This window comes from Sphaerodactylus townsendi, linkage group LG02 (genome assembly GCF_021028975.2).
Source record: "Sphaerodactylus townsendi isolate TG3544 linkage group LG02, MPM_Stown_v2.3, whole genome shotgun sequence".
NCBI lineage: Eukaryota > Metazoa > Chordata > Lepidosauria > Squamata > Sphaerodactylidae > Sphaerodactylus > Sphaerodactylus townsendi.
This window is the reverse complement of record NC_059426.1, coordinates 25,317,928-25,344,601: the sequence shown is the minus strand read 5'-3', so window position 1 is coordinate 25,344,601 and position 26,674 is coordinate 25,317,928. Positions and strand designations below refer to the sequence as shown.

General features: G+C 42.8%; 2 protein-coding genes across 3 annotated transcripts in view; one reads left to right on the top strand and one right to left on the bottom strand.

Moving 5' to 3' along the window:
* Window positions 1-3,669: 3,669 nt before the first annotated feature.
* Window positions 3,670-13,178, bottom strand: FKBP7 (FKBP prolyl isomerase 7). The gene is made up of 4 exons (XM_048486847.1): window positions 12,840-13,178; window positions 9,656-9,807; window positions 6,917-7,050; window positions 3,670-6,131 (listed from the first exon to the last, which is right to left on the bottom strand). The coding sequence occupies exons 1-4, from the start codon at window positions 13,055-13,057 to the stop codon at window positions 5,970-5,972; spliced, it is 666 nt and encodes a 221-aa protein (XP_048342804.1). The 5' UTR covers window positions 13,058-13,178; the 3' UTR covers window positions 3,670-5,969.
* Window positions 13,179-13,272: 94 nt separating this feature from the next.
* Window positions 13,273-26,674, top strand: part of PLEKHA3 (pleckstrin homology domain containing A3) — a 36,003-nt gene continuing 22,601 nt past the window's right edge. The window contains exons 1-2 of one of the 2 annotated variants that reach the window (XM_048486571.1): window positions 13,273-13,384; window positions 14,087-14,410. In XM_048486571.1, coding sequence (XP_048342528.1) covers window positions 14,371-14,410 — 40 coding nt within the window. In that variant the 5' untranslated portion in view covers window positions 13,273-13,384; window positions 14,087-14,370. Of the gene's footprint in view, window positions 13,385-13,966; window positions 14,411-26,674 lie in introns of those variants that run through there. The other variant, XM_048486570.1, reaches the window with a different exon arrangement.

Here is a 26,674-nt window from a genome sequence, read left to right as displayed (position 1 = left end):
CCTGTGGGGGTTTTAGAGCAATGCCTTTCTTCAGTAAGAGAATCACTAATTCAGAACCATTTTTCCAAGTGTGTTCTGTACTGGGGTAATTCTTTCAAACCGAATAAATAGCTAGCATTTGCCCTTTTGGTTAGAATTTCAAAACAGGAGCTTCTTAAATTTAAAATGACGCATACTAGTAATTTGTATATTTTTCAGAGTAACTTGGAAACATTGGTTCTTTGCCTAAAGAAAATCATGTGATTTCCCTTAAATACACCAGTGTAAGGTGGCAACAAAGCAAATTAATTATTTATTGATGCTATAAATATTTAATTGAAGTATCCGATTAATAGCATGTTTGTATTTGCTTCATTTAAAGATACATTTAATTTAAACAGGGAAAGAAAAGCTATAAGCTAGCACTGCGCAAATGTTTGGATTGCCAATTTCTTCTCCCTCTTACATTGCTGTCCTCTTTACTCCATATTTACTGTTAACATAATTTGAACTGAACTTGTTTTTAACTGTTGTACTTGCTATTCGTAATGCCTTTTGATTTCAAAAGAATCTCATTTTTGTAATAAAAATGTACCATTTTGAATCAGACAACACTCCATTTATCCAGCTGTGTCTCTGCCATAGTCTTCACAGTGTCAACCATTATCACCTCCTGGGAGGTAGATGGCGCTGTCCACAACTGCATTCAAGATTTCATGGTTAAAATTGGTGCTGTTGGAGCCTTCTAGAGTTGCTGCTGAGTATTTCTCTGCTGGAGCCATTCTAAAAGTAGAGGGGATTAAATATCTAAACCTCTTGGGTATGAGCCACATGCCTTGGATTCTTTATTCCGATGTCACTAGTTCTAATTTGCAAATGACAGCACAAGTCTAAACTTGTGCTTCTTTTAAAAATGTACACAAAATAAATGTAGACAAAATGTACACAAAATAAAACTTCATCACTCTTTGCATTGATTTTCCAGGAAAGATAATAGGCCTGCTGCTTCTCGTAGCAGATAGGCTGAAAAGAAACTTCCTACATGCCCATACATTTAATTAAGGGACATTATACCCAGTACACTCATCTGTTTCTGCCTGAGAACAAAGCAGCTATACTCTGCTCCAGAACCATCCTCACAATCTCTTTCATGTAACCCGGGAGAAACAGCTGGTTTTCAGCAGTAATTAAACTGCTGAAACGTGAATCTTAACAGCATTGGGACTGAGCAGTAATACTAGAGGTATCAATTGCAATGATCCACCATTGGCAATATATGTGAAAGGATGCTTATGTGCAACTCTTGCTGCAAAATCCTTGTCAATACCCTGAGCTGCAATTCTTATTGTTGGATTAGCAACATTGAAGAAAGGATCAGCCCTATCATTTGACAACATCAGTCATCAGGACATTGCTCTGGACCCAGTGATCTGCCAGCAAAAGGCACTGGCAGATGTGAATCTCTTCCTCCCAGCAATTCTTTCAGACTCCAGGAAAATTGATTTCCATGGCCACAGGAGCTATTTGGCCTAATCCCCACATGGGAGCACACAGATCCCAAAAGATCTGAGGAATCAACTTTCCTAGAGTCAGAAAGCACTGCTGTGGGAAGAGAGATCTGCAGTCCTTGTACCTACAGATTGCTAGATCTGAATCCACTGATTCCAGGCTGTTCCTTCCTCCAACTCTCCAATAGGATCTCTGCTAAAAAAGCCAAAAATAGTAACAAATAGCTGTAGAGGACAGTGCATTATTGCAGAAAAGGGTCCTACTGATACCTGATAAAAGAACCAGAATGTTCAAAGTAATCCCTGCCAATGTTTTGACTTTTCGGTGCACATTCAGTTTTTAGATATATTACACTGATAGGGAATAGAAGTAAACATCCTGTGGGAGCTGAAAGCTCTATTTTTTTTAATTGTCGAAGGCTTTCATGGCTGGATTCAACAGGTTGTGGTGGGTTTTCCAGGCTGTGTGGCTGTGGTCCTGTGGAAGTTGACTTCCCTGTGATACACCTCTGAAGATGCCAGCCACAGATGCAGGCGAAACATTAAGAACAAGATCCACTGGACCACAGCCACACAGCCCAGAAAACCCACCACAACCAGACTATTTTTTGTTTTGTTTAAAAAAAGGTCTAAATCTGCAAAGTGAAATTTACTCTGTGGCTGAAAGTATACATTGGGATTTTGTTTTGTGTTGTCAGGATTAACGTCTTGCTGTTTGCACATTTGTATCAGTATCCTTAGTGCTTTCACTGTGCTTCTGTAACTCTGTGAACTAAAGCATGTCTTCCCTGAAGGATTTTGTTAAAATAGATCACAGATGCTCCCATCAGTTATGCCAGATTCATGCCAAGTGCAAAGCCAGCAGTGACTTATCCTAAAATGGCAGGCCTCTGATGTATGAAAGAGGGGCCTGGATGGGTGATTGAAGTGTGTTATGATTGGATGGTAGCTGTACCCAAGGGACAAAAGTGACTTGTTTTTGGATGGAGAGTTGTGTTCAGTGTGTGTGTGGGAAGAGTTGAATGAGGTGCTGCGCTCTTTGTTGAAGTTATTATCCTAAGTGGCAAGTTAAGAAATTAAGCTTTGTGGATATTATTAATCTATGTGGCAAGTGAGAAAATAAGCCTTTGAGGCTAGTTCTGTTTATGGAACTTTAGAGAAAGAAGAACTGTGTCCATCTGAAGCCATTACACTATGACTTTTACTGAAACTGTTACATTGTCATACTTCTCAATAAAGTACTTATGTTTAAGAGGAAACAACTGTTTTGCTTAAAGCAAAGGATCTCCCTTTTACCTCAGAGTCACCTCTTTCCCACCATGCACTGACTGTTCTATCATTCTACCAGACAGGCGTAGCTGGGCCAAACTGCGCCCGGTGTGCATGCTACATATCCCCCCCCCCGCCCATCCCCGCGGCGCCCCCCTTCCCCTACTTACCTTAGTTCCTTTCCTTTTTCAAAACTTTTTCAGGCTGCAAAAGGCCTGTTCTCAGTAAAAATGTCTGAGGGACTATACTTCCCAGGAGACCTTGTGAGCTCCAAGGTCTCCTGGGAACTGTAGTTCCTCAGGCAGTTTTTACTGAGAACAGGCTTTTTGCACCCTGAAAAAGTTTTGAAAAAGGAAAGGAACTAAGGTAAGTGTGGGAAGGGGGGTGGGGGGCGCCGTGGGGAGAGGGGCCTGGGGCGATTTTTTTTGCGCCCCCAGGCGTGAGCCCGGTGCACGGCGCACCCCCCCTTGTAGCTCCATGACTGCTACCAGATACAACTAAGCTATCCTATTCTTGGGTCCAACTAAGAATTCTAAGACGAGAGCCTTTGGTGGAGTGAAAATAAGTAGGAAAAGCTAAGGCAGGCAAGAAAGCAGAATAAACATCACCTCAGAACACTACAGAGAGGTCTTTTCAACTGGAAGGGCGGTCAGGTGGGAGGGAGCCTGAGGAAACACTTGGAGCAAAGAAAAAGAAGCAAAAGATTCTGCTGATTTTCAGCTCAACATTTATTCCTAAAGTTGCCTTTCATATCACCTTAGGGAAGTGGCTGAGGATTCAGATGCAGCATTTGGCACAGCAGGAATCCACCTCTGTATCCTCATATGGGTATACTGTGGTAGCAAACTTCCCCCCCATGTTCTACATGTTCCACTTACAGCAGAATAATCACAAAGAATACAGACGACTCCTGTTTTTCACAGTTTATCAAACTCTGTTACTGAAATGTAACTACTTTTATTCTTGAGAAGGCATAAAAATCGCAATACAAAGTACAGAAAATAACACACACATTTTGGAATGTTTCAGCTATAAATCCAAATCACAAGTTAAGTGGTAGGATCCTTAGGTGGGGATCACCTGTTCTCCTGGAATTTGCTGTACAGTGGAAACAGGATGCCAAGCGTAGTCAGACACACAATCTAGACTTTTAAGAAAGCTGATTTCAGTAAACTTTGGAAACTACTAGGTGTGATCCTGTGGTTAAGTATATTAAAAGAGATGGGAGTGCATGATGGATGGGAGTTTCTTAAAAGCAAGATCTCGAAGGCACAATTTCAAACAGTTCCAATGAGGAAAAAAATAGGAGGTGTCTAAGGAAACCAGAATGGGTGTCTACAGAACTTTCAACTGAACTAAGATTTAAAAGGGACACATACAAGAAATGGAAATGGGGAAATCACCAAAGTGGAATTAAAATGAATAGCCAGGATGTCTAGGGAGAAAGTCAGAAAAACTAAAGCACAGAATGAGCTCAGGCTTGCTAGAGAGGTTAAAAGCAAGTAAAAAAGACTTTTTTGTTATGTCCATAGCAAAAGGAAGAAAAACAATATGATAGGGTCACTGCGTGGAGATAAGGCAGAACTACTCAACACCTTCTTTGCCTCGGCCTTCTCCCAAAGGGAAAACAGTACTCAACCAGAGGAAATGGAACAGAAGATGCAGTAGGAGAAATTCAGCACGGAACAAAAAAGTAGTACAGGAATATGTGGCTTCTTTAAATGAATTCAATTATCCAGGGTCAGAGGAGCTACATCCCAGGGTACTAAAAGAACTGGCAGAAGTAATCTCAGAACCAATCTTTGAGAATTCTTGGAAGACAGACATCCTAGCAGACTGGAGGAGGGCTAATAGTCCCCCATCTTCAAAAAGGGGAAAAAAGAGGACCCAAACAATTACCACCCAGTCAGCCTGACATCAGAACTAGGAAAGATTCTGGAGCAGATCATTAAACAGACAATCTGTAAACACTCAGTAGGGAATGTTGTGATCACTAAAAGTCAACATGGGTTTCTCAAAAACAAGTCAGGCCAGACTAATCTCTTTTTTAATATATAATGACAAGTTTGGTAAATGAAGGGAATGCTGTGGATGTAGCATGCCTTTATTTCTTTAAGGTCTCTGACAAGGTCCCCCATGACATTATTTCAAGCAAGCTAGTAAAATGTCGGCTAGACAATGCAACTGTTAGATTTGTAATTGGTTGACAGACCAAACCAAAAGGTATGATACCAACACTTAAACAGAAAAAAATGAAATGCACAGATATGAGATGGGTGACACCCAGCTTGATAACAGTACACGTGAAAGGGATCTGGGAGTCTTAGCAGACCACAAACTGAACATGAGTCAGCAGCATGATGTGACAGCCAAGGAAGCCAATGCAATTCTTGGCTGCATCAATAGGAATATAGTGTCTAGATAGAAGGATGTAATAATACCGCTCTATTCTACATTGGTCAGACTCACCTGGAATACTGTGTCCAGTTCTGAGCACCAAGAAGGATGCTGACAAGCTGGAACAAGTCCAGAGGAGGGCAACCAAAATGGTTAAAGGTCTGGATTCCATGTCCTGTGAGGAGTGGTTTAAGGAGCCAGGTATGTTAAGTCTGGAGAAGGTTAAGGTGTGACATGATAGCCGTGTTTAAATATGGAACAAACTTGATTTCTGCGGCTTCAGAGACTAGGACAAGAAATAAGGTACAGAAAAAGAATTTTCACCTAAACATTAGGAAGAACATCCTGATGGTAAGGACTGTTTGACAGTGGCATAAGCTACCTCAGAGAGTGGCAGAGTCTCCTTATTTGGAGACTTTTAAAGAGAGGCTGGATAGCCATCTGTCAGGAGTACTCGTTGATTGTGTAACCCTGCATGCCAGGGAATTGGACTCGATGGCCCTTGTGGTCTCTTCCATCTCTATGATTCTAAGTTTCATGCACAAGTCCCAGAGACATTAAGGGGACAGAACAGAGCATGGCTTTTCAATGGACTGCAACTCTTACACCTATAACCCACAACTCCACCTTCACTCTGGTGTGCATGAAGGGCAAACTAACTTTCATACTGATTTAAATGGAAGGGACAGTGCTATAAATGCAGCCCTGTCCATTCCATTGAAGTGTCCATTCCATTGAAAGTCCATGCAAGAAGAATTGCTAGATTGGGGCCCATACAGTCCATAAGGCAATGAAAGATCTCCTGGTACTGATTAGTTATAGTTCATCGTGTTGGTAGACATTGTATTCTTTTGCAGATATGAACCCATCTCCGTCATGGTCATTTCTTTTAAATATATCAACCAAAACTGTACCATGAACCGACGGGTCACGTTTCTTTCCATCTTTTTCAAATTCTTTCTTCAAATAATCACTTATCTGAAAGAATCAAATGGGAAATAGAGGATTATCATAAAGTTGGTTATTATAGTAGTACAGTAAAATGACTACAGCTGAAACAATAAAATATTTAACGCTATTTTAAAAGGTTACGGTTCTTATAAATTATATTTAAACAGAAGTCGGCAACCATGGCTTTAAAAAATTGACTGAAAATCTTAAAATAAGAGCGTTCCTTATGGGTGAGACAATGAAAACAAATCTTATGCTGCTCATGAAATTAGTCTAGGAAGAATATGGGTATTGGGGAAGGTCACTTGTTCTCCAGAGAAATTAATTTGAGGGTGTATGTTGTCAGATTCCCCATTCAGACAATAATTCACTTGTTTGGTTCAAGGCTTTTATTGAAGACATGTCAGGGACATATAGAGAGTTCTGGCGAAAAACACGCCAGACTCTTGATAATATGAGTGTAAGATCCCCACCCCCACATGAGAAGCAAACAGTTCACATTGTCCGGCCTGGAGTCTCTTCCCAGCCACGGAACACCAAGGCCACCGTCAGAAGTGATAACACTGTACCTGCAAGAAGCAAAAGTAAATTTCCCCCCAACGGCCCCATCATGACAAATGTACACATGCGGAAGACAACTGTGCTATTTTTTTCTAGAAGAGTGGGAGGAAATGAAAATAAGATCTGCCAATTTTTAAACTTAACTTTTCATTTACGCTTGCTAGGGTACGATAGGAAGAAAAGATTAGAGACCAAAGGTGAGTAGAATGAGAGGGTATTTTCCTGAGGCAGTTGGCAACAAAACTCATTACCTCATCTCTTGAGAGTTTTTTGTCACTGTCCAAGTCTATTTGGGTAAAAGCCTCGGCACTGCGTGGTCCTTTAGTTATCGCATACAATTCAATCTCGAAGATCAGTGTTGCATTTGGTGGAATTTTTGCTGGTTCTAAGAATGTAACAAGACCATTACAGGGACTTTTACATTGGTCACAGATAACCTTAAACACAGATGGTGATGTTTCCATTGTTATTTGGAAAAATATTACTTTTAATTCCTAGGTTAGATAGGTTCGATTTTTAAATACCGTAGCGGGTATTTCCAAATGGACTGTACCCTAAGTATATTGGTAGCCAGGTTTAACTGCTCTTGAAGAAAAAGGAAAAACAGTAAATAGCTCTAAGTTTGTTCCATAATGTCATGCAGTCACTGTTCCTTAAACATAGAATGGTTAGCCAAACACCCATTGCATAAAAGAGAGAAAGCATAATATGAAATTTGGCTTTTGGCGTAGGGGGCAGATTCAGAATGTTGAGAGGGGAAAATTCTTAGTTTCAAGGAAGAAATTGGACTTCCAGAAAGACTTGATGTTTAGTAGACTACAATATCAAACCTATGCCCAAAAACTTGGCTTTGGGTCAGAAACAAAGTAGCAGTTAGGAACCAATAATGAACTCGCAAAGCTTCCCAAAGTTAGTCCCAAAAGAGTTCTTGACAAGACATGCAACATGCCATTAATACAGAATAATTTAGTCTGTCATTAACAGAATAGTATAAAATCTAGCATTTTCTTCTTTCCTGACCTTCCATACACTGCCCTGAAAACTAAAAATTGGAACAGCCTTTTTCATTAACACAGGGGATATGAATGCTTACGTATTTTGATGCGTTCAGAGTGAAAGAAAATACAATATAGCCATTTACATATAATCTGCGCTTGCCCAACCTATAATCCCCAGTCATGAATAACAGCCCATCAGTGATTGACAGACATGAATTTTTGAAGTCCAAAAAACATATTTACTGAACCCTTGGCAAACCACTTGTACATTATCTGGTGGGATTCTTAGCCTGGTATATTACAAATCATGCAAGCCTGGTCTAAGATATTACTATTTCTTCAAACTTTTTTATTACAATCCCCCCACCCCCTGAGAACATGCTAGGTAATTCTATGGAGCTCAAACTTTGCTATCACTAAGCTCTTAAGATGTAGTAAGCAAAAGGAACAAAAGATTCAGCTACGTGCAGTTTTGAGAATTATACATACCACAGGAAAACACACGTAAGGCCTTAGAAAGCCACATGCATTCTTGACACTAAAAACTAGAACCATCCTGCCCAGCATGCAGGCTTAAGTATACAGTAGGTGGGGGGAAAGACCATCTTCAGTTGCAACCTAAAACAAACAGCCTCAAGTTAGTATTCAGGAACCATGCAATGCTCAGCTGCTCTTTAAGAATATCTGTTGTACGACTGATAGTGATAAGTTTATGGCCACTGATTTCAACGGTTCTAGACTGGCATAATTTCACATAGGATTGCACTGTAGGATGTGTCAAATATGGTTGGGGAAATAGTGGCAAACAAATTCAGTCTATGGAAGTAAAAAAGATGCAGCGTCTGTACACCTTTAGCATCACTGGTTCAAATTTAGGGCCACCCTTTACCTGAGGGGAGAGGAGAATACACATGTATTTGTTCATGTTTCTACCTGTAAAGGATCTATTTTGTACAGAAAATGGACAACTTGGGCAAGGATAACTAGACCATGCCACAATACTGCACATCATAGTGAAACATCTCTCTTCCAGTGCAGATTCAATTCTGAAAGCACCCTGAGCTGGAAGAAAAACACTTTGAACAATGGAATGCAGCAAGATAAGAATCTGTATATTACTTATCTATTACATGTATATATATATCTCCTCTCCTAATGACAGTATGCATACAGTTCCCAGGAGATCTCCCATCTAGACACTGCAGGCCAAATCCAGGCTGCTTTTGCAGGGTTGGTGGGTCATGTGACTTCAGATTATACTAGTGGAACCATTTCCATTTCCTGTCTCTGATTTCCCAATGAATGAGTCTATGACTTGAAATTCTTTACCTTGCACTAGATCTTGCATAGCTTTCTGTAACTTCCTACTGTACCTGCTTACCTTGCACTAGATTTTAATTCTATTTTGCCTACCAAATAATAGTTGGGGGTAGTCTCTGAATAAACTGATTACTCTCTTTCATTAGTTCTGGATTTAAACTGGCCTCTCTTTGTATCATCTACTCATCTGCCCTTCTGTTGTGAACATAAAAGCATTAGCCTAATAAATATGCACTCCCATGCACCTGATGAAGGGAGCTCTCACTCACAGAAGCCTATGTTGGAATGGATTTTGTTAATCTGCCAGCTCAAATTAGTTCAAATTGCCATGTTCCCACAGACTTTAGTCTAATAGTAATTCTTCAATATTTCAGGCAGAATCTCTATTTAATATGGATACCTTTTAAAATGTTACCTACAGTAACAACGTGAGGATCCTTGGGCTGTGGTGGCAGATGTTGCTGATATAACTTTTTAAAAATCTCCAGATTTCTAAATCTCCAGATCAGAAGCCCTACCTGGCAAACCCCCCACCTGGTTCCACCAACTTCCTAAAAACACTTGTTGAAAACCAGAAGTGTCCATTAAAACCACGGTGCCCACGGGCATTACGTTGGGGACTACTGGTATATGAATATATACAGAAAAGCCAAAGAAACATCTTTGTTTTACCATATCCTTGCAGCCCATATGCTAACGAAGGTGGAATGATTACTCTGCGTTTCTCCCCAGGACACATATTCAACATGCCAATATCCAGTCCTTTGATGACTTGTCCAACTCCAAGAACAAACCATTTTGGGTGGCCTTTATTTTGCGTTCGGCTACAGAGGAAAACCAAGAGAGACATGTTAAAGCACCCTCGTTAAATGTTAAGAAAGCAACTGAATCAATCAGCTCACCATCATTTGTAATGGACGTATATGAGGGGTTTTTTTAATGACCAATCCCATACTAATCATTAATGCATGATAACCTCTCTAAATAGTAGGATACTATATAAAGGGGTTGACAGAAATGAATTTCTCCTTCTTGCTTGGACACAGCATGAGTGCTTTCATGAGACACAGCACATCTACCAGTGCACCAGCTCTGATGGAGAAGTTCTCACAGCAACACTGGCACATGCACACAATCTAGCTATTTGAACAGTGTAGCTCTAGGAATAGCTGGGAACTCTGTGGTTTTCCTGCAGGTAACCTCATGACAAAGATCAATATCAATATCTGGCACACATTCCGCACATGCAGAATAATGCACTTTCAAACAGCTTTCAATGCTCTTTGAAGCTGTACGGAACACCAAAATCCACTTGCAAACAGTTGTGAAAGTGGTTTGAAAATGCATTATTCTGCGTGTGCGGAAGGGGCCATAGTCAGAAGTGGGAACTTCTGTTCACCCTGGCAACTGGTGGGAGTTTTAGCAGAAGGACTGTGAGGGTTTGTGGTGGTATGTGTGGTGGCATAACCTTGCTTGCTGGAAAACCGCAGAGCTCCCAGAGAGTCCTAGAACTACCTAACATGACTTCCAGGTTTCCCCAATAAGTAACATTTAAGCACACATGCATCCAACTTATTAAATTTTTCTCCTGGTACCACTTGGAGCAGAGGTGAGTAACATTTGCTGCCGGCAGGAGACCTCCCACTGGATGTTTGAACGGAGGTGGGGATAATTCTGGGGTTCCAGACCTTGTCCTAGGAAGCCACACTCCAAAATAACAAAACCCAAATAAGCCAGCGATTCTTTAGAATGGGCAAACCAAGCAGAGGGAGGTACAGGCCCAATATCTATTTTTAATATCATTATTGGGACCCAAAGCAGATTTTATCATTCTCTTGTCCATTTTATCCTCACAACATTCCTGTGAGGTAGGTTAGGCTAAGTATGTTACTGGCCCAAGGTTGCTCAGCAAGCTTCTGTGGCAGTGTGAGGATCTGAAGCTGGTTCCAGATCTTCCAGATCCAGCTCTCCAGATCCACTACACCTTGCTGGCTCTCCTCAGAGGTCACCCTTTGCACCTGAGGATAGCTCTGTATACTTACACACAACAAGAGCTTTTTACAGTTATGTCTAATATACCTGTCCACATATTTTCCAGTCCAATTCCCACCCTTTCTCTTTTAACCTTTCTCTGGTTTTCAGTCCATATACAAACTACGTAAAGGGGCTCTTCACAGATTCTGCATCTTGCTTGGGCACAGGGCAAGTGTGATATTTCTGGCTCTACAGACTACCAAAATGAGGGAAGGCTGAAAATGACAAATATGAAGAGCAGCCCAAACAATCTCAAACAGAAGCCCCTAACTCTTCTAGAACAAAGCTCACAGGATCTCAGGGCTGGCCTACAAACCACTTATTCCTTAACTGTACAACACAAAGGAATGTCTCTGAACTATAAATCAGATCACCTTGGTGAGAACTCTCTATATGCTATGATAGAAGGAGAAGACACCGGGTTGCCAATTTCCAGGTGGGCCTCGGACAGCTCTTGGAATTAAAACCAGTCTCCAAACTATAGAGCCCAGTTCCACAGGAGAAAATGGAGGTGAGATTTAAGGCATGACACCGTGCTGAGGTGAAATGGTTAAGAGAAAGTGGATTCTAATCTGGAGAACCTTTGTGATAAACGAGAAACACTTTTCTACTAGGAATGAGGAGATGAGTCATAAGGGAGGATGCTTGTGGCAGGACAAGATAAGTCCACTGAATGACTAGGTTGAAGGACAAGGCGTGTACCAGATTGAATGCGCTAATACATACTAATTTCTCCTCCTGCTCTGATGACAAACTGTATAATAATGGACATACAGGAAGAATATGGGAGGGGGCCACATATCAAGGAAGAACATGTGCACAGATGGACTGGAAAGTTGTGACTCTAAGTACCCTTAGCCAACGAGGGAACAGAGAGGGTGTGGCAAATTCGGGAGAAAGGAATATACATGCTCTGGATATACTGTTTCGGCAGAGTCTGCCCATGTGGGGACGGCTCCAGTGGTGGGATTCAAATAATTTAACAACCGGTTCAGGTGGTGGGATTCAAATAAGTTATCAGTTGGTTGTTTACAAGCACCATTTTAATAACCAGTTCTGCCGAAGTGGTGCGAACCTGCTGAATCCCACCCCTGGGCGGCTCCCCTTTCTTTGCAAATAAAGCTACTTAAAACTCTCTTCTGTTGGCTTGATATCTCTGGTAAAGAAATATTGGGCATCACACCTTTATCTTACAGAGCGGCTTCCAATTGCCTGCTTTGGCTTCACTACACCTCTGGACATTGTGATTCAGTATTCTAGATGCTAGGTTGGATCCAAAGGTTCTAGCCGGCTAAAAGGTGGGTCCTTTTCATGGTGTAAGCCAGTGCTGGCGAACCTATGGCACGTGTGCCAAAGAGAGCACTCAGAGCCCTTTCTGTGGGCACACATGCAGAGTTCATCATGTGGAGGGGGTGGAAAATCACCCCCCCACATACATCTAGGCTCGCATGGGCACAATCCTTTACCTGGGAGTAATCTCGTTTGCTGGCAATGGGGCTTGCTTCTGAGTAAACCCTCCTAGGGTCGTGATTCACCCATTCGAAGCGTTGCACGGTTGCTTCACCAAGCTTACTCCCGAGTAATGTGTGCCTCGGAGCCAACCGGTTTTTCTAAACTAAAACCTCAGTATTCAGGTTAAATTGCCGTGTTGGCACTTTGCGATAAATAAGTGGGGTTTGGGTTGCAATTTGGGCACTCGGTCTCAAAAACTGGTGTAAGCCAAGGAGTCTTTCACTGGAGCAAAGTACCTTTCCCATTGGGTGGGGGTGAGTACGTTAAGAGGAGACGCAAACCCCGCAGCAAAGAGGGATAGGGAGCTCACCTGCAATAAAACTTGGATTTATCAGCGGCCAAGTAGCCGTCGTAGTGAGCATTCAACAGATCGCCTTTCTTGCTCTTTTGGTGGCACTCCTGGGGGGCGTGCAAGACCTCCATCTGCACTTGGTCCGCAGCGGCACCTCCCAGTTGCCCGCCCGCTTGGAGAGGCAGAAGGGCAAAAGCCTGCAAGCAAAGGCAAAGCGCGGCCGCCCCGAAACGCATCTTGCCCTCCAGCACCGCTGCAACAGCTGCAAGGACGTGTCAGCGCAACGTCAGAATGCGCCTCGCTTCTCCCGGGGCTGCGTGGCACTGCCACTGTGTGACGTCACCCCGGGGGCGTGCCCCCCAAATAGTCCTGATGTTCCAGCTGCCGGCTTTATAAGCAAGCCTCGTTCCTCTCCTTTTGGACCTCCCTCCTTGGTTCCTCCCCTTCCTCTGTAGGTTGTTTGCAGATTTGCTCCATTTTAGGCTGTGGCTGCAGGGCTCCTTCCTTATCGACCCCCCTAGGAAGTGGGAGGCTGGTGGAGGGCAAATGGGCCAGAATCGCAGGTTTGCCGCCCGTCGGACATGCTTGTCCTCCGCCTTTTAAAGCATGCAGCAAAACCCAGGCATTTATCCCACTGAAACCCAAATTCCCACCAGCGGTGTGCTCCTACTATGTCATTTGTCATTTGTTTGGAATATTGAATTCCTCCGGGTTCGGGTCGGGAATAAGGAGGGCTGAACCCGTTGCAGACAAAATGCGCGACGCTCTTTAGCGTTGCAGGGTTTAATCCCGCACAAATGGGCATAGGATTTGCAGGTTGTAGATAGGCGCGCTGGAAGGAAGATGTGTTCAGTAGATGGGGTGGTGTGCGTAATTTGCAGAATGGTATGCATCCATAATGCATGCGTTCTGGTAACTTGCAGGATGGTATGGATACATAATGCCTGCATTCTGGTTATTTGCAAAGCCCGTTTGGTGGGAGCGCACGCAGGCGCGCCTACGTTACGACTTCCCCTTGACTTTTTGGCCATGCAAACTGCGGGCGCACGTTTCCCCTCCCCTTTCCATTTTTTTTTTTAAAACAGCCCCTTTCATCCAGGAAGTAAATGAGACGTCAGGTCAAGGGAACCAGACGTAAAGGAGGGGGAGGAGAGAAAGGAAAGAAAGAAAGAGGCTGGCGGCGAGGCAAGGGCAGCAGTCGGAGCCAATGCACAGAGCTGCCTCTTTTTGCTTTTCTTTGGTAATCGCTTTCTTTCCCCCCTCAGCGGCTGGGATGCGCACAGGCGATGCATGACTCCGCTGCTGCTACACGTGCCCGCAATCCAGCCTCTCCAGAGCCGGCCGGATCCAAAGGCGGCTGCCGCTGCTGCTGCTCCCCGAGCTAAGCCTCTCAGCTGTCCATGTCCATAGGAGCTTTGCTGCTGCTGCTGCTGCTGCCTGGGAGCGTGGAAGGGAGCAGGCGACACGAGGAGCCCCACTTGCTTCTGCTGCTCTTACCCTGGTGCAGGAGGGAGAGACCAGGATGCTGCGCAAGCGGCCGCTTTGAACTATGGAAGGAGTTCTGTACAAGTGGACCAACTATATCACAGGTAGGGGGGACACCTGGGCGCTGGGGAGGTGGGGGACCCGGGTCAGCACCGGGGCAGGGGTGGGGGGAGAGTTTCTAGAGAGGTTCTTTGGCCTGCTTTCATGCAGCCTCAGCTGTGGGATCTTCCTTGCTTTCCAGTCACTCCATTGATCATCCAAGGTCCATATTGCCTACTCTGATTGGCAGCTGCTCATCAATCTCCACTGGAGACTTAGAAAAGTTAATATAATGACAGCACCCTGTAGCTTGTCAAACAAATATGGAATTGCTTCAACAAATTAAACCTTTAATTCAAATCCTATAACTTTCTATCATTTACGGGTAAATAATAGTGAATATATATAATTTTATTATTTATTTATTTATTTATTCCATTCCATTAGCCCTACACTGAAGTCCCAGGGCGGCTTACATAATGGGGTTAAAAGCCCTTTTAAAGCATACAATCATAAAAACATAACCATTAAAAACCACCATAAAAGGCATCCTTTAAAAACAGTCACTAAAAACATCAAATATGTGTATATATTTAAAAAGCACAACTCAACTATGCAAAATCGTCAGTGCCTTTTAAGAAAAGCACTCAAAACAGTTACAACTAGTAACAGTAAATAAAGAAAAGCAAGAAAGTCCAAACAATTAATAATGCAGGATTTCTTCATTCCATCTGTTCTTCTGCATAGGGTGTAGCTGCTGCAGGGCTTTCTTCAACTTGGGCCTGCAAAGAAAGAAGCAATTAGCTCAATTGAGCTGTGGGCCTTCCTTTTCCTATTACAGGCCAGATCAGGAGTATAGCATAATTAACAAACTAATACACCCTTCCATTACATTGGGGAAATTCTCTCTTTTCTCTCTTATTGTTCCCACCACATACCTGTAACAAAATAAGCAATTCCCTCAATTGGGCTGTCTGCCTTAGTTGTCCTATGGCAGGCCAGGTCAACTGAGGAGAGTGGAGCCCTTACAGTTGGCAATATGTGAGTAAGCTTGCCATCTGCCCATGCTCATTGAGCTCTTGTCTTCTGGGCCCTAAGATCCAACCAAAACACAAATAGTGGAATGGCATGGTACGCAAGGTCTCCAGGAGTCTGTGCGAGAGAGGATTAAACTTGGCACTTTCTGCCTACAGATCAGGTACTGTGCCACAGAGCCACGACCCTACACCACTTCTTTTTCAGGTCTTTGGAACAAATGATGCTCCATCATTTCACGTAATAAAGATTGTACTTGAATGGGCTGGGAGATTTTGAGACAAGTATTTAAAGCGTACTGTGGAATTTTAGCAATTACGGTCTAGTTCTTACTGTACCTGAAAACCCTTAGTTAATATCCTTCATTCCCATACTTCCACAGGCTCCGCAGATATTAATCTGTAGGATTTTTAGTGGGAAGAACATTTCAGACCCACAGTGATTGAGTCAGAGGTGCCCTGATAAATCTCATGGTTCTGCGATTTGTCGCTGAGCGTGGGCCTCGTGAGTATTTTTGCAGAATAGGAACTTTTGGTTGGGATGACTAATGTAAAGAGCCATCTTTTGTTTGCTGAGGAGGTCTACTCCTGTATGCATCATCAGCCAAACTTAATTGCTATCAAGAATTGCGATTAAGAAGCTTAAAAAAACAGACAGAAATTACACCACTGAACAAGGAAATGGTAAATCTCCCCCCCACCTCCAAGATCTGCCCCATCTCTTCTCAAAGGACAGCTCTGCTTTTCACACTATGGGATTTTTTGCCTTTGGCTTTGATTGCTACCTACTATAGAATTGCTACTGCCATTTGCTATAGCGAGGATCATGTACTCTTTGACTGACTTTGTTATATGAAGCACCAGCTTTCCAAAATGTTAACATCCCAGCTAGTCACTCCTGATGAATTCACCATTGATTCATGGGTATTCCTGTTCCAAATGCTACGTAAAGAGCTGCCTCACACTGGTGAAACCTCCTTTGGGTGTCTCCTTTGCTGTCTCTTGGCAAAGGTTTTCTGCAAATTTGGTACCAACAATCGTAGCTGATCTTTATATTATACATATGCAAACCAGAAACATGTGAAAGATGGGGGGAGAGCTAGAACAATGTAGTTTTCTCCTGTTTTTTTCTTGAGAATTAAAAAAAATGGAATATATTTAATTATAATACATTATTAAAGAGGCTAGTGTTTTCAAAACTTTAAGACTTAGCTTAATATCTGAATGTGCTGGTAATCCTACTTTTTTAGACTGTGTGAGAGGTTCTGTCCAAGTGGTCCAGAGGAGGGCAACCAAAATGGTAAAAGGTCTGGAATCCATGCCCTATGAGGAGAGACTGAGGCGGATTCCGCATGGGCGAAAAACAGCGGTGTAAAATGGTCTAAAAGGGTTTACACTGGTTTCACATCGTTTTCACACTACTGTTTTTCACCCATGCAGAATCTGTCTTAGGGAGCTGAGTATGTTTGGTTTGGTGAAGAGGAGGTTAAGAGGTGACATGGTAGCCATGTTTAGATATTTGAAGGGATGTCATGTTGGTGAGGGAGCAAGCTTGTTTTCTTCTGCTCCAGAGACTAGGACCAGGAATAATGGGTTCAAGGTGAAGGAAAAGAGATTCCACCTAAACATCAGGAAAAACTTCCTAACAGTAAGGACTGTTTGACAGTGGAATGCACTACCTCGGAGTGTGGTGGAGTCTCCTTTGGAGGTTTTTAAACAGAGGCTGGATGACCATCAGTCAGGAGTGCTTTGATTATGTGTTCCTGTATTGCAGGGGGTTGGACTTGATGGCCCTTGGGGTCTCTTCCAACACTAGGCTCATTCTGCACATGCAGAATAATGCTCTTTCAAACTGCTTTCAGTGCTCTTTGAAGCAGTGCGGAATAGCAAAATCCATTTGCAAACAGTTGTGAAAATGGTTTGAAAATGCATTATTTTGCGTATGCGGAAGGAGCCTATGATTCTATGATACCTTTTCTTGTGTTCACTACTGAATTTGTTCTCTCCCTTCAACTTTTTTTTTCTTTACCTCAGATGGCACATTTTCCATGCCTTATAGTAGCATGGAAAATAGTGCAGCAGTTTTCAACTGTTTCTTGCATCTTGGGTAAACTTGCAGTTTTTATGGAAAAATTATGGAAAAACTACTATTAAGTTCCATAAATACGACATGGAGTACACTTTTATATGTTCACCAAGTTGTAAATTATGTCTTTTATGTTGTTAAATCACTGGAAGAAGTTTAGGTTTGATAGGATAGTAAGTGTAGCATATATTTCAACCCTCTGCCCCCAGTTTCTCCCTACGGTTTCAAAATGTCTGGAAATATTACAGTTTTACTAAATCATGTACTTTTTCTCCTTCATAATTATGTTTAATGTAGACTTTTAAAAAGTGCTAAATGACTTGCCACAGATATTAGATGCTACTACTTCTAAAGTTCTGCCCCTGATTTTGCAATAAATTCCTAGACATTGATGGGTATTTTGTACCATGAAACATTTCTTCCTGACTCTTACCTGAGGGAAACATAATTTGAAATTGTAATTCGTGATGATCAGGCCCAACTGAGATGAATTTTGATCTCTGAGGTTTCTTCAAGACTGATCTAGAGAAGCAAGACTGTTATTTTATCACAGCTTTATGGGTATATTTGTGTCCTAAATGGCAAGTTGTGGGGGTCTTCTAGATGGATTTTCAGGTTGCCGGCAGTGATTGTTAGGAAATATACCATAAATAGGCGAAAGTCACAAGTTGAAAATATCAGGAGGTCCAAAATTCTGGAGGCTGAATGGACCTTTGCATCACTTTGTGGCTGCTAACATGTTATGGAGAAATATCTCCCATGGCATCTGATCAGCAGCTTGACAGATGTATATTACAGAGGAGTTGTCCTCTTGATTCTGCTGCAGGAATGTTATTGCAAAGAGAACCAAGAACATAGCCTAATTTTCCAGAGAACATAGGTGTATTATATAACATTGCAGAGCAGAGGTGAAAACAAGATCCAGTCAAAAGAGTAAACGGTTCACTCAGAGTTGGTATGGACCACTCTTTGACAGTTGATGAATTAGCAAATATAAGAAGAATTTGGACAGTGTAAGTGGAAATTAAGTAGGACTTCCCAATAATAACGTAATATACTGAAGCAGGCTGTTGGTCTGACAAGATCAGCATTGCTTACTCTGGCTGGCAACATCACTCCAGGGTTTTAACTAAATGTCTTTCATAAAACCTACCACCCCATTCTTTTAATTGGAGATGATAGGAACTGAATTTAGGACTTCTGCATACCAAGCAACTGTTCTACCTGTCTGTTGTGTTTGCGCGAGAGAGCCTCAAACTCGGGATTGTGCAAAAGGATTACTGGTTGATCTTCAAAAATCCTGGGTTGAGGGGAATAAAACAGGCCAAACTCGTTTTGGGGATGGGACCTGTGCAACCCCCCTCCCACCCCCCAACAGTGGTTTAGATCACATCCTACACCTGTTATATTTGACTTGTGTGGGATCCACCATTTTCATTTTGGGCTGTAGAATCTGTGCTTGTGCTTGGTCACCCTGTTGAAGTGTTTAAACTGCCCATTGAACTGGTTGTACCCATCTGTATTATACCGTATATACTCGTGTATAAGCCGAGGCACCTAATTTTACTACCAAAACCTGGGAAAACATATTGACTCGCATATAAGGGGAAGGTGGGAAACCGGGAGGCAGAGGGAGCTCCTTATTTGGGCAGTGACTCCCCCTGATGTCATTGCCCAAATAAGGAGCTCCCTCCACCTCCAGGCTGCCTGGGCTTCCTCAAACCCAGCCAGGAGGTGGAGGGAGGTCGCCCAAATAAGGAGCTCCCTCTGTCTCCTGGGGTTTCAGGAAGTCCAGCCAGCCAGGGTTCCCCTTCACCCTCCGAGGAAGGCAGCAACAAGCGGCTTGTGCAGCCGCAGGGAGGTCGTCCCGGCCACGCCCCCTGAAGAGCTGACTGGTAAGCAGTGACTCCTGTATAAGCCGAGGGGGCATTTTTCAGCCTTGAAATAGGGCTGAAAAACTTGGCTTATACCCAAGTATATACGGTAGTTACACTTATGATTCTTAAATGTGTTCTGTTCTTTTTAAATTCCCCCTCCCCTCAAACCCTTGTCTAAATCTTGTTTCCTCTGGAAACTTTCTTGAAATTGGTAGGTATGTAGAGTGGCTGTCATTCTTTTTTTTCTAGCTGCTTCTTCCCACGTAGGCTGTTTTGGGTTAGATTTTATGTAATCGGAGGGAGAGGCTGCCATTTTATGAGGGGAAGTCAGGGCTAAATTAGATATGACAGGGTGGCCATGTTTGTCCATGTCCCCAACTTGCTCATATCTAAAGCATAGTGGCTGCTTGATTTTTAAAGGAAAATGTATAGTTGGGTGAAGGGAGCTGAGCATTTATTCTCACGCAAGTCTCTTGCAGGAAGCACTTTTCTTCTCAGCCCCTGGTGTTGGAACTGGGCAGGGGGAAAATGACACGCAGCCAGTCACAGAGCACAAGGAAGTCCAATTTCCCTAAGCTTTGAGCCCATTTCATTGTAAAAAGTAGGACTGTCCCACTCATCTGGTTTTAGACATGAAAAGGACGGACATATACAGAATCAGTGTGGCCTTCACCATCGCATAGGGGTGCTAGGTCCCTCCTGGCCACCAGAGGGGGATGTGGGGGTAGGGCTTCCAGATCAAGGTTGGGAAATTCCTGGAGATTTGGGGATGGAGCCTGGGGCAGACGTGGACTTCAGGGGGATACAGTGCCACAGAGTCCACCTTCCAGAACATCCATTTTCTCCAGGGGAGCTGACCCCTGTAGTCTGGAAATGAGATGTGATTCCAGGGGATCCCCAGGTCCCACCTGGAAGCTGGCATTCCTACCCTTGCATCTACTTTTGGTTTTAGACCAGGGGTCGGCAACCTTTAGCACCCAAAGAGCCATTTGGCCCCACCTCCCCAAGCCCCGCCCCCGCCCCCCCAAGCCCTGCCCTCAGCCAAGCGGGCGGAATAGACAGCAGCAGCGACGCCAACGATGGCAAGTTGCACTTGGGATGCGGCGAGCGCATCTCCTCCCTCCCTCCGGCATCTTTTCCTCTCCTTCCCAGGCGCCAGATGACAGAAGGAGGGGAAAGGACACCGGAGAGAGGAATGAAGGAAGGAGGGGGAGGGGAAGGAGGTGCGCTCGCCGCGTCCCATTTGGAACTTGCCGTTGTTGGCGTCGCCACTGTGGAGCCGCAGTACGAGGACGAAAGAGCCGCATGCGGCTCCGGAGCCGCGGGTTGCTGACCCCTGTTTTAGACATAATCAGTCACATAGAGCTCTTCTTGTCTGTTTTATTATCTGTGGCCAGCTTTGTCTATCTATCGCCAGTCTATTTGTTAGTATACAAAGTTATATAAAAAGCAAAATTATAAAAAAGTAGGGTTTGAGGTAAAATCCATCCATCCATCCATCCATCCATCCATCCATCCATCCATCCATCCATCCATCCATCCATCCATCCATCCATCCATCCATCCATCCATCCATCCATCCATCCATCCATCCATCCATCCATCCATCCGATTCATAGTTGTATAGTTGTATAGTTGTACTATGTTTATATATGCTTTACATGCGGCTTCTCTGACTTTTAACTTCAGAGACTCAAGGGGGGTTACAAGCCTTCATGTAAAGATAATGCAAGTTATGGTTAAGGGCCGATAAAAAGGAAATTGCATTTTAATAGCATCATTGAAGAAAGACCAAACAGGGTTAGGAAACGCAGTTTGGTTTTGAAAGATTTCCTGAATGTTGAAGATGGAAGAGTTCTCGGTTTTTGCTCTCAGTATTCCTTCACTTCTAGTACAGCATTATGAGATACTTTGGAAAACTGGTGTGTGTTTGTGTGTTCGTGTGTGCGTGCTTGTCTGTGACTGCAGGTTAACGTTACATTAACAGTGGGCTTGCCTTGCAGATTTGAAGCCATACCAAATTATGAAGAATGTAAATAGATGTAGGGAAACAGTTGTAAACAGGTCTACTCCAAAATAAGTCCTGTTTTATTCAGTGTGAGGACTGAATTAAAGGGAGTCTCTGAACATGTATGTTTTACACTACTGAAGAGTTTTGATTCTTTTGCTGTGGGTTAAGCAACCACTGCTTATGAAAAACACATGTTCCTTGTGCGTATAATAATCATGCCTACTTGATGTCTTGGGGGAAGGAATGTTCATGCTTGATCCCTTTTCTCTGATTTGAGAGGGAGAGGCAAGGGAGACAGTATTTTGCTGAAAGTGGATGTGGACAGCAGTGTAGTTTGCATAGTTTCAAGATCAGGATTATCAGGACTGCGCATGCGCAGACAAGATGATTATCAGGAAAATGTGGGTGAATAGAAAGGATGAAGTAGACAGGAAGTATGCTGATAGTAAGAGGTTCGGAAGTAAGCATGTGGCATTTTCTACTGCCATATAAAGGTCTAAATGGTCAGCTATACTAGATCATAGGTGGCGAACCTTTGGCACTCCAGATGTTATGGACTACAATTCCCATCAGCCTCTTCCAGCATGGCCAATTGGCCATGCTGGAAGGGGCTGATGGGAATTGTAGTCCATAACATCTGGAGTGCCAAAGGTTCGCTACCATGGTAACTAGGTGCTTTGGCTGGTACATCAGATCAATTTGCACTTTAAACTAAAATACTGGTTGACACTATTAGAAAAAACTGACGTACTGGTGTGATTAGAATTAGTGGGGAGTAGGAAAATGCATATATTCTTCCCCATAGGGCATCAAGTAAGCAGGATACCAGAAGAACCTGTATTTTGTAGGTAGCAGAATTGGAATTTGTGAATCTCAGGTTTCAAGCCTCACTCTGCCCTGGTAGCTAGTTGGGTTCCTTTGGGTCAGTTGTATGTATCTCACGTGGTTGTTAGGATAAAATGGAGTTGAAGACAACGATGTAAGATGCGTTGGGTCCTCATTGGAGAGAAAGCTGGGTTATAAATGAAATAGATACATAAATTCAGTATGATTTGAGGTATGAAAAACAAATCTATTAGCACCCTGAGCATATCATTTCTTTATTAAAATAGGCTATATTTCTGGGAAAAAATATAATAAAAGGATTTTCCCTAATGAAGGAAAGTTTCTGTTCCCACTTCCTACTCATGAGCTGTGTAATGTTAATTTGTGAGCATAAAAATCTTACAGAAACATTTAGTACATGGCTTATGAGTTATATTAGGGTTTTTGACCTTCATTAAGAATCTTTGATTGCAGCGAGGACTGGGTGTGCAAAAGCTACATGATGAAATTATATAATGTACTTTTAAAAATAAGATTGCTTGTCAAATAAGATTGCTTGAGGGTCAGTGGACCAATGACTTGCATGCTAAGATGTAAATTTGCACTCTTAATTTTTAGGAAGGTAATAGAAGACACATAAAATAAATCACTGAAATTGGTTTCTGCAGATTCATGAGCACCTTTTATCCTTCTTCATTTTCTTGCTTTACGGGGTCATCCATTGGAATGGCAAAGGATGTGATGTCCTTTTCACCATTCTGAGAAGATTTCCTCACTGCCACAACAATAGGACTGGGTGTTCCCTGAGGGCACTTTTGTATATGCAGAACAATGCACTTTCAATCCATTGTCAGTGCACTTTGCAGCTGGATTTTCCTGTTCAAAATAGCAAAATCCACTAGCAAACAATTGTGAAAGTGCATTGAAATTGCATTATTCTGCATGTGCGAAAAGGCCCTTAGAGCCGATCGTTTCTGAACTGTGTAAACTGCTTAATCAGGTCTCCTTTAACTGCAGAGACATAGGCTTTGTTTGATTCTGCAGACTTTGATTCTATTCTGCTCCGCTTGAGTCAAGCTCAAATTTCTGCCATAAACTGACATAATGGAACCAGTCTTCAAACCTGTGAATCGCTTGGGTTGTTTTGTCTTGCTGTCCTGACCTATATCGTCTTTATCCGATTTCCTTTAAAGTGTTGGGAAAGCAGCTTTTAAGTGGCAGAAGTCACTCAGCTGGATCAAATGTCTTTGTTTCATGCTATTTACAATGCCGCTCTTCAGTAGAGTTGCATCCTTCTAAGTCCATTGACTTCAGTGGATTTAGAAGAGTGTAACTCTGTTTAGGATTGCACTAATCCCTTTCCGTTTAGCAATAAGCTATGGTCATGGCATTTTTTTGCATTCCATGTTACAAGTGTTGATAGAGGCAGGATAAATCCACATAAACAAAAGAATTTCAGACAAAGCAGTTAAGTGAAATTGGAAGAAACAGGTACATTCTTGCCAAAGACTCTTTGGAGGGTTGCTGGATCTGGCTTGGGAAGGTTCCTGAAAATTTGTGGGCAGTGTCTCTGGAGAATGGAGTTTAGGGAGGGAGCTCAACAGGGATATAATTACATGTAATACACCCTCTGAATTTGTCATTTCTTCCCAGGAAAATTATCTCTATAGTCTGGAGATCAGCTATAATTATAGGAGAATTCCAGGCCCCACCTGGAGGTTGGTAACAGTTCTTGGCCCTGAGTTTGGGCTTCCTCACAGCAATGGAGAGTAGCCTTTAGTTGTAATTGCTGTTACTTCATAATCACTTTTTTCTACGCTGCTTTCTTCATGAAGGTAACATTGGTCAGACTGTATTTATAACAGATTTACATCATTTCTCTTTAGACAAATACCGTGTTTCCCTGAATATAAGACAGCGTCTTATATTAATTTTTTCTCCCAAAGATGCGCTATGTCTTATTTTCAGGGGATGTCTTATTTTTCTGTGTTCTGTTCATCGGGCATGCTTCCAAACAAAAACTTTCGGGGGATGCCTTATATTTCACATGTCAGCAAAACCTCTACTACGTTTTATTTTCAGGGGATGTCTTCTATTCAGGGAAACGGTATATTACTGATTGAGGTATTAATCTTACACGGCTTCGTTCTTACGTACATGTTCTTGCTTGCTTTCAAAATACGCTTCAACAGCTCCTAAGAACAATTGGTAAATGGGAACTTCGATGCCCGCTCTTATTTCTTTACAAATAAATATAATAGATGCAAAATAATGTTTTTATTTCTTCCTCTCCTTCTCTATATTTCGCTGCCACTAGGAATTTATTTCCAAACCCCACTATACTTTCTCTTGAGGTAGTGTGTTCGAGCTTTAAAGCAGTTTCGAAGGTCTAGGTGGTCCTGAGGAAATTAGTAGTGTGGGATTCCAGATGACATTTAACAAAGTAAAATTTTGTTTTATTTATGTTCCTTAGCTTACATGTTTCAGGAAGTAATTTACAATAAATAAAACAGAGGCAACAACTTCTGCAGGTAACTTTCTCTTTATACCAGTTCGGTCTCTTACTCCTTTACATCTCTGAGATCCTCTTAGGATTTGACTCCAATTCTAGTATTTCAGTATTTCGGTAACACTCTGACTCAGTTTAGCTCAGACTAACTGTGAAAGTGGATTGAAAGTGCATTATTCTGCATGTGTGTAAGGGGCCTCAGTTCAGCACAGACTGTTCAGTGTCAATGGATCACGTTGCTCTCTCATTCCCCTTTCACCCCTCCTTCCCTCTACAACTTCCCTGTCTATCCAAAGAAACATACACAAAACATTTTAAAATGTTGCAGGGACATTCCAGATCAATAACCATATTAGTCTGTAACAGCAAAACAAAGCGGGAATCTATCAGCACCTTAAAGCATGGGTCTCCAACCTTTTTGGGTCTGTGGGCACCTTTGCAATTCTGACACACTATGGTGGGAGCAGCCACTAATTGGCTCCTGCAGCCAGTCACAAAATGGCTGCTGCAGGAGGTGGAGCCAGCCACAAAATGGCTGCCGCAGCTTACCTGTTGTCACGTAGTGAAGATCATTATACTTTATACTCCTTATACTTAAAGACTAACAACCGTTATTCCATTATGAGCTTTCCTGGGTCTAAGATATCTTTATCAGATTCATAGTGGTGTTAATGTTCCTTGACAGAGCTTTATGTGCAAAAGTTAATGGACAGAGTCTTGTGAAATCGCAAAATAATGATGGACAACTTCCTCTTTATCTTTTAGGTGTTTTAAAATACTACAAGAGTAGTCAGAGATTGTATTTTTTAAAAGAGTAGAACCTGAAATCAACATTGGGCTGCCTGCCAATGAAATAGTTTTTCTGTGCTCTTTTTTTGGCTTTTAGAATGTTTGCCTCATCCATCTCCAGCCAAGTTGTTAATCGAGCAATTAAATTTAAATATGTTAGCATATTACTAGAGAGTGAGAGTGAAAGAAACAGGAGATAACTGATAATCTAATAAACAGAAACTACGATTGTTTGTTAGTGTGTGTTACTGTTTGTTCTCTCTTGTCCAAGCCCGTGGGCTTTCCTTGCACCATCTTGTCCAACCCACTGGAGAGGGTTCCCAAGACCTCAGAACGGGAAGAGGAAGGGTTTGCATCCCCTTGTTCTTCTTTTTCCCTGGGAATCCTGTGCTCTCCCCTTTAGAGTCAGGTCCACCCTTCCTTCTCAGCCTGTTTCAAGCCCTCCATAAATAGGAGTCCTCAAACCGCATCCTGCCACTACACCCTCCTTACTGGGTTACATAATCCCCACCACCCTGGTTGCCCTATGAACAGCTGTGGCTGGTGGAAGAGGACACCTTTCCTCCCTTCCCTCACTGAGCTTGGTTGCTCACTTGGCCATCTTCTGCGCACCAGGTTGAACTCCTTCCTGGCTGGGGCCTCCCTTCAAGACCCTCCCACTGTAGGAGCTGCTATTGGTGGCATGCTCTTGGCTAGTGCCGGGGATGTCATTGGCCCAGTGGCATCCTGTGCTGATGTAATCAATGTAGGTCACACCACTACAGCTGTTTTGTTGGCAGGACTGCCTGCTGCACTGGGGCTATTCTTGCCTCCCGGGTGGGGCTTCAGGGTTTCACAGCTGTTGCTGGAATCAGTCTGGCCCCACCCCCACTGCTGAATTATTAGAAAGAAAAGCTGTATATAGCCATGCTGCAGGAATACTTACTGGAACAAAATGGAAGACAGTATTCTGTAGTGGCTAGCAATTCAATCCTATGCGGAATTACACCCTTTTATTGCCTTTCAGTGGACTTAGAATGGCGTATCTCTGTTTAAGATGGCACAGAAAGAGAATGAACTGTTATGTGGTATCTCCCACATCTTAATATTTCCTTGACCATAAACCTACTAAGAGGCCTTCAGCTATACATCTCTCTAGATTCCCATCTGCAAAAGTGGAAATAACAGTACAGGCCTTAGATGCACGGTTGCCAGCCTC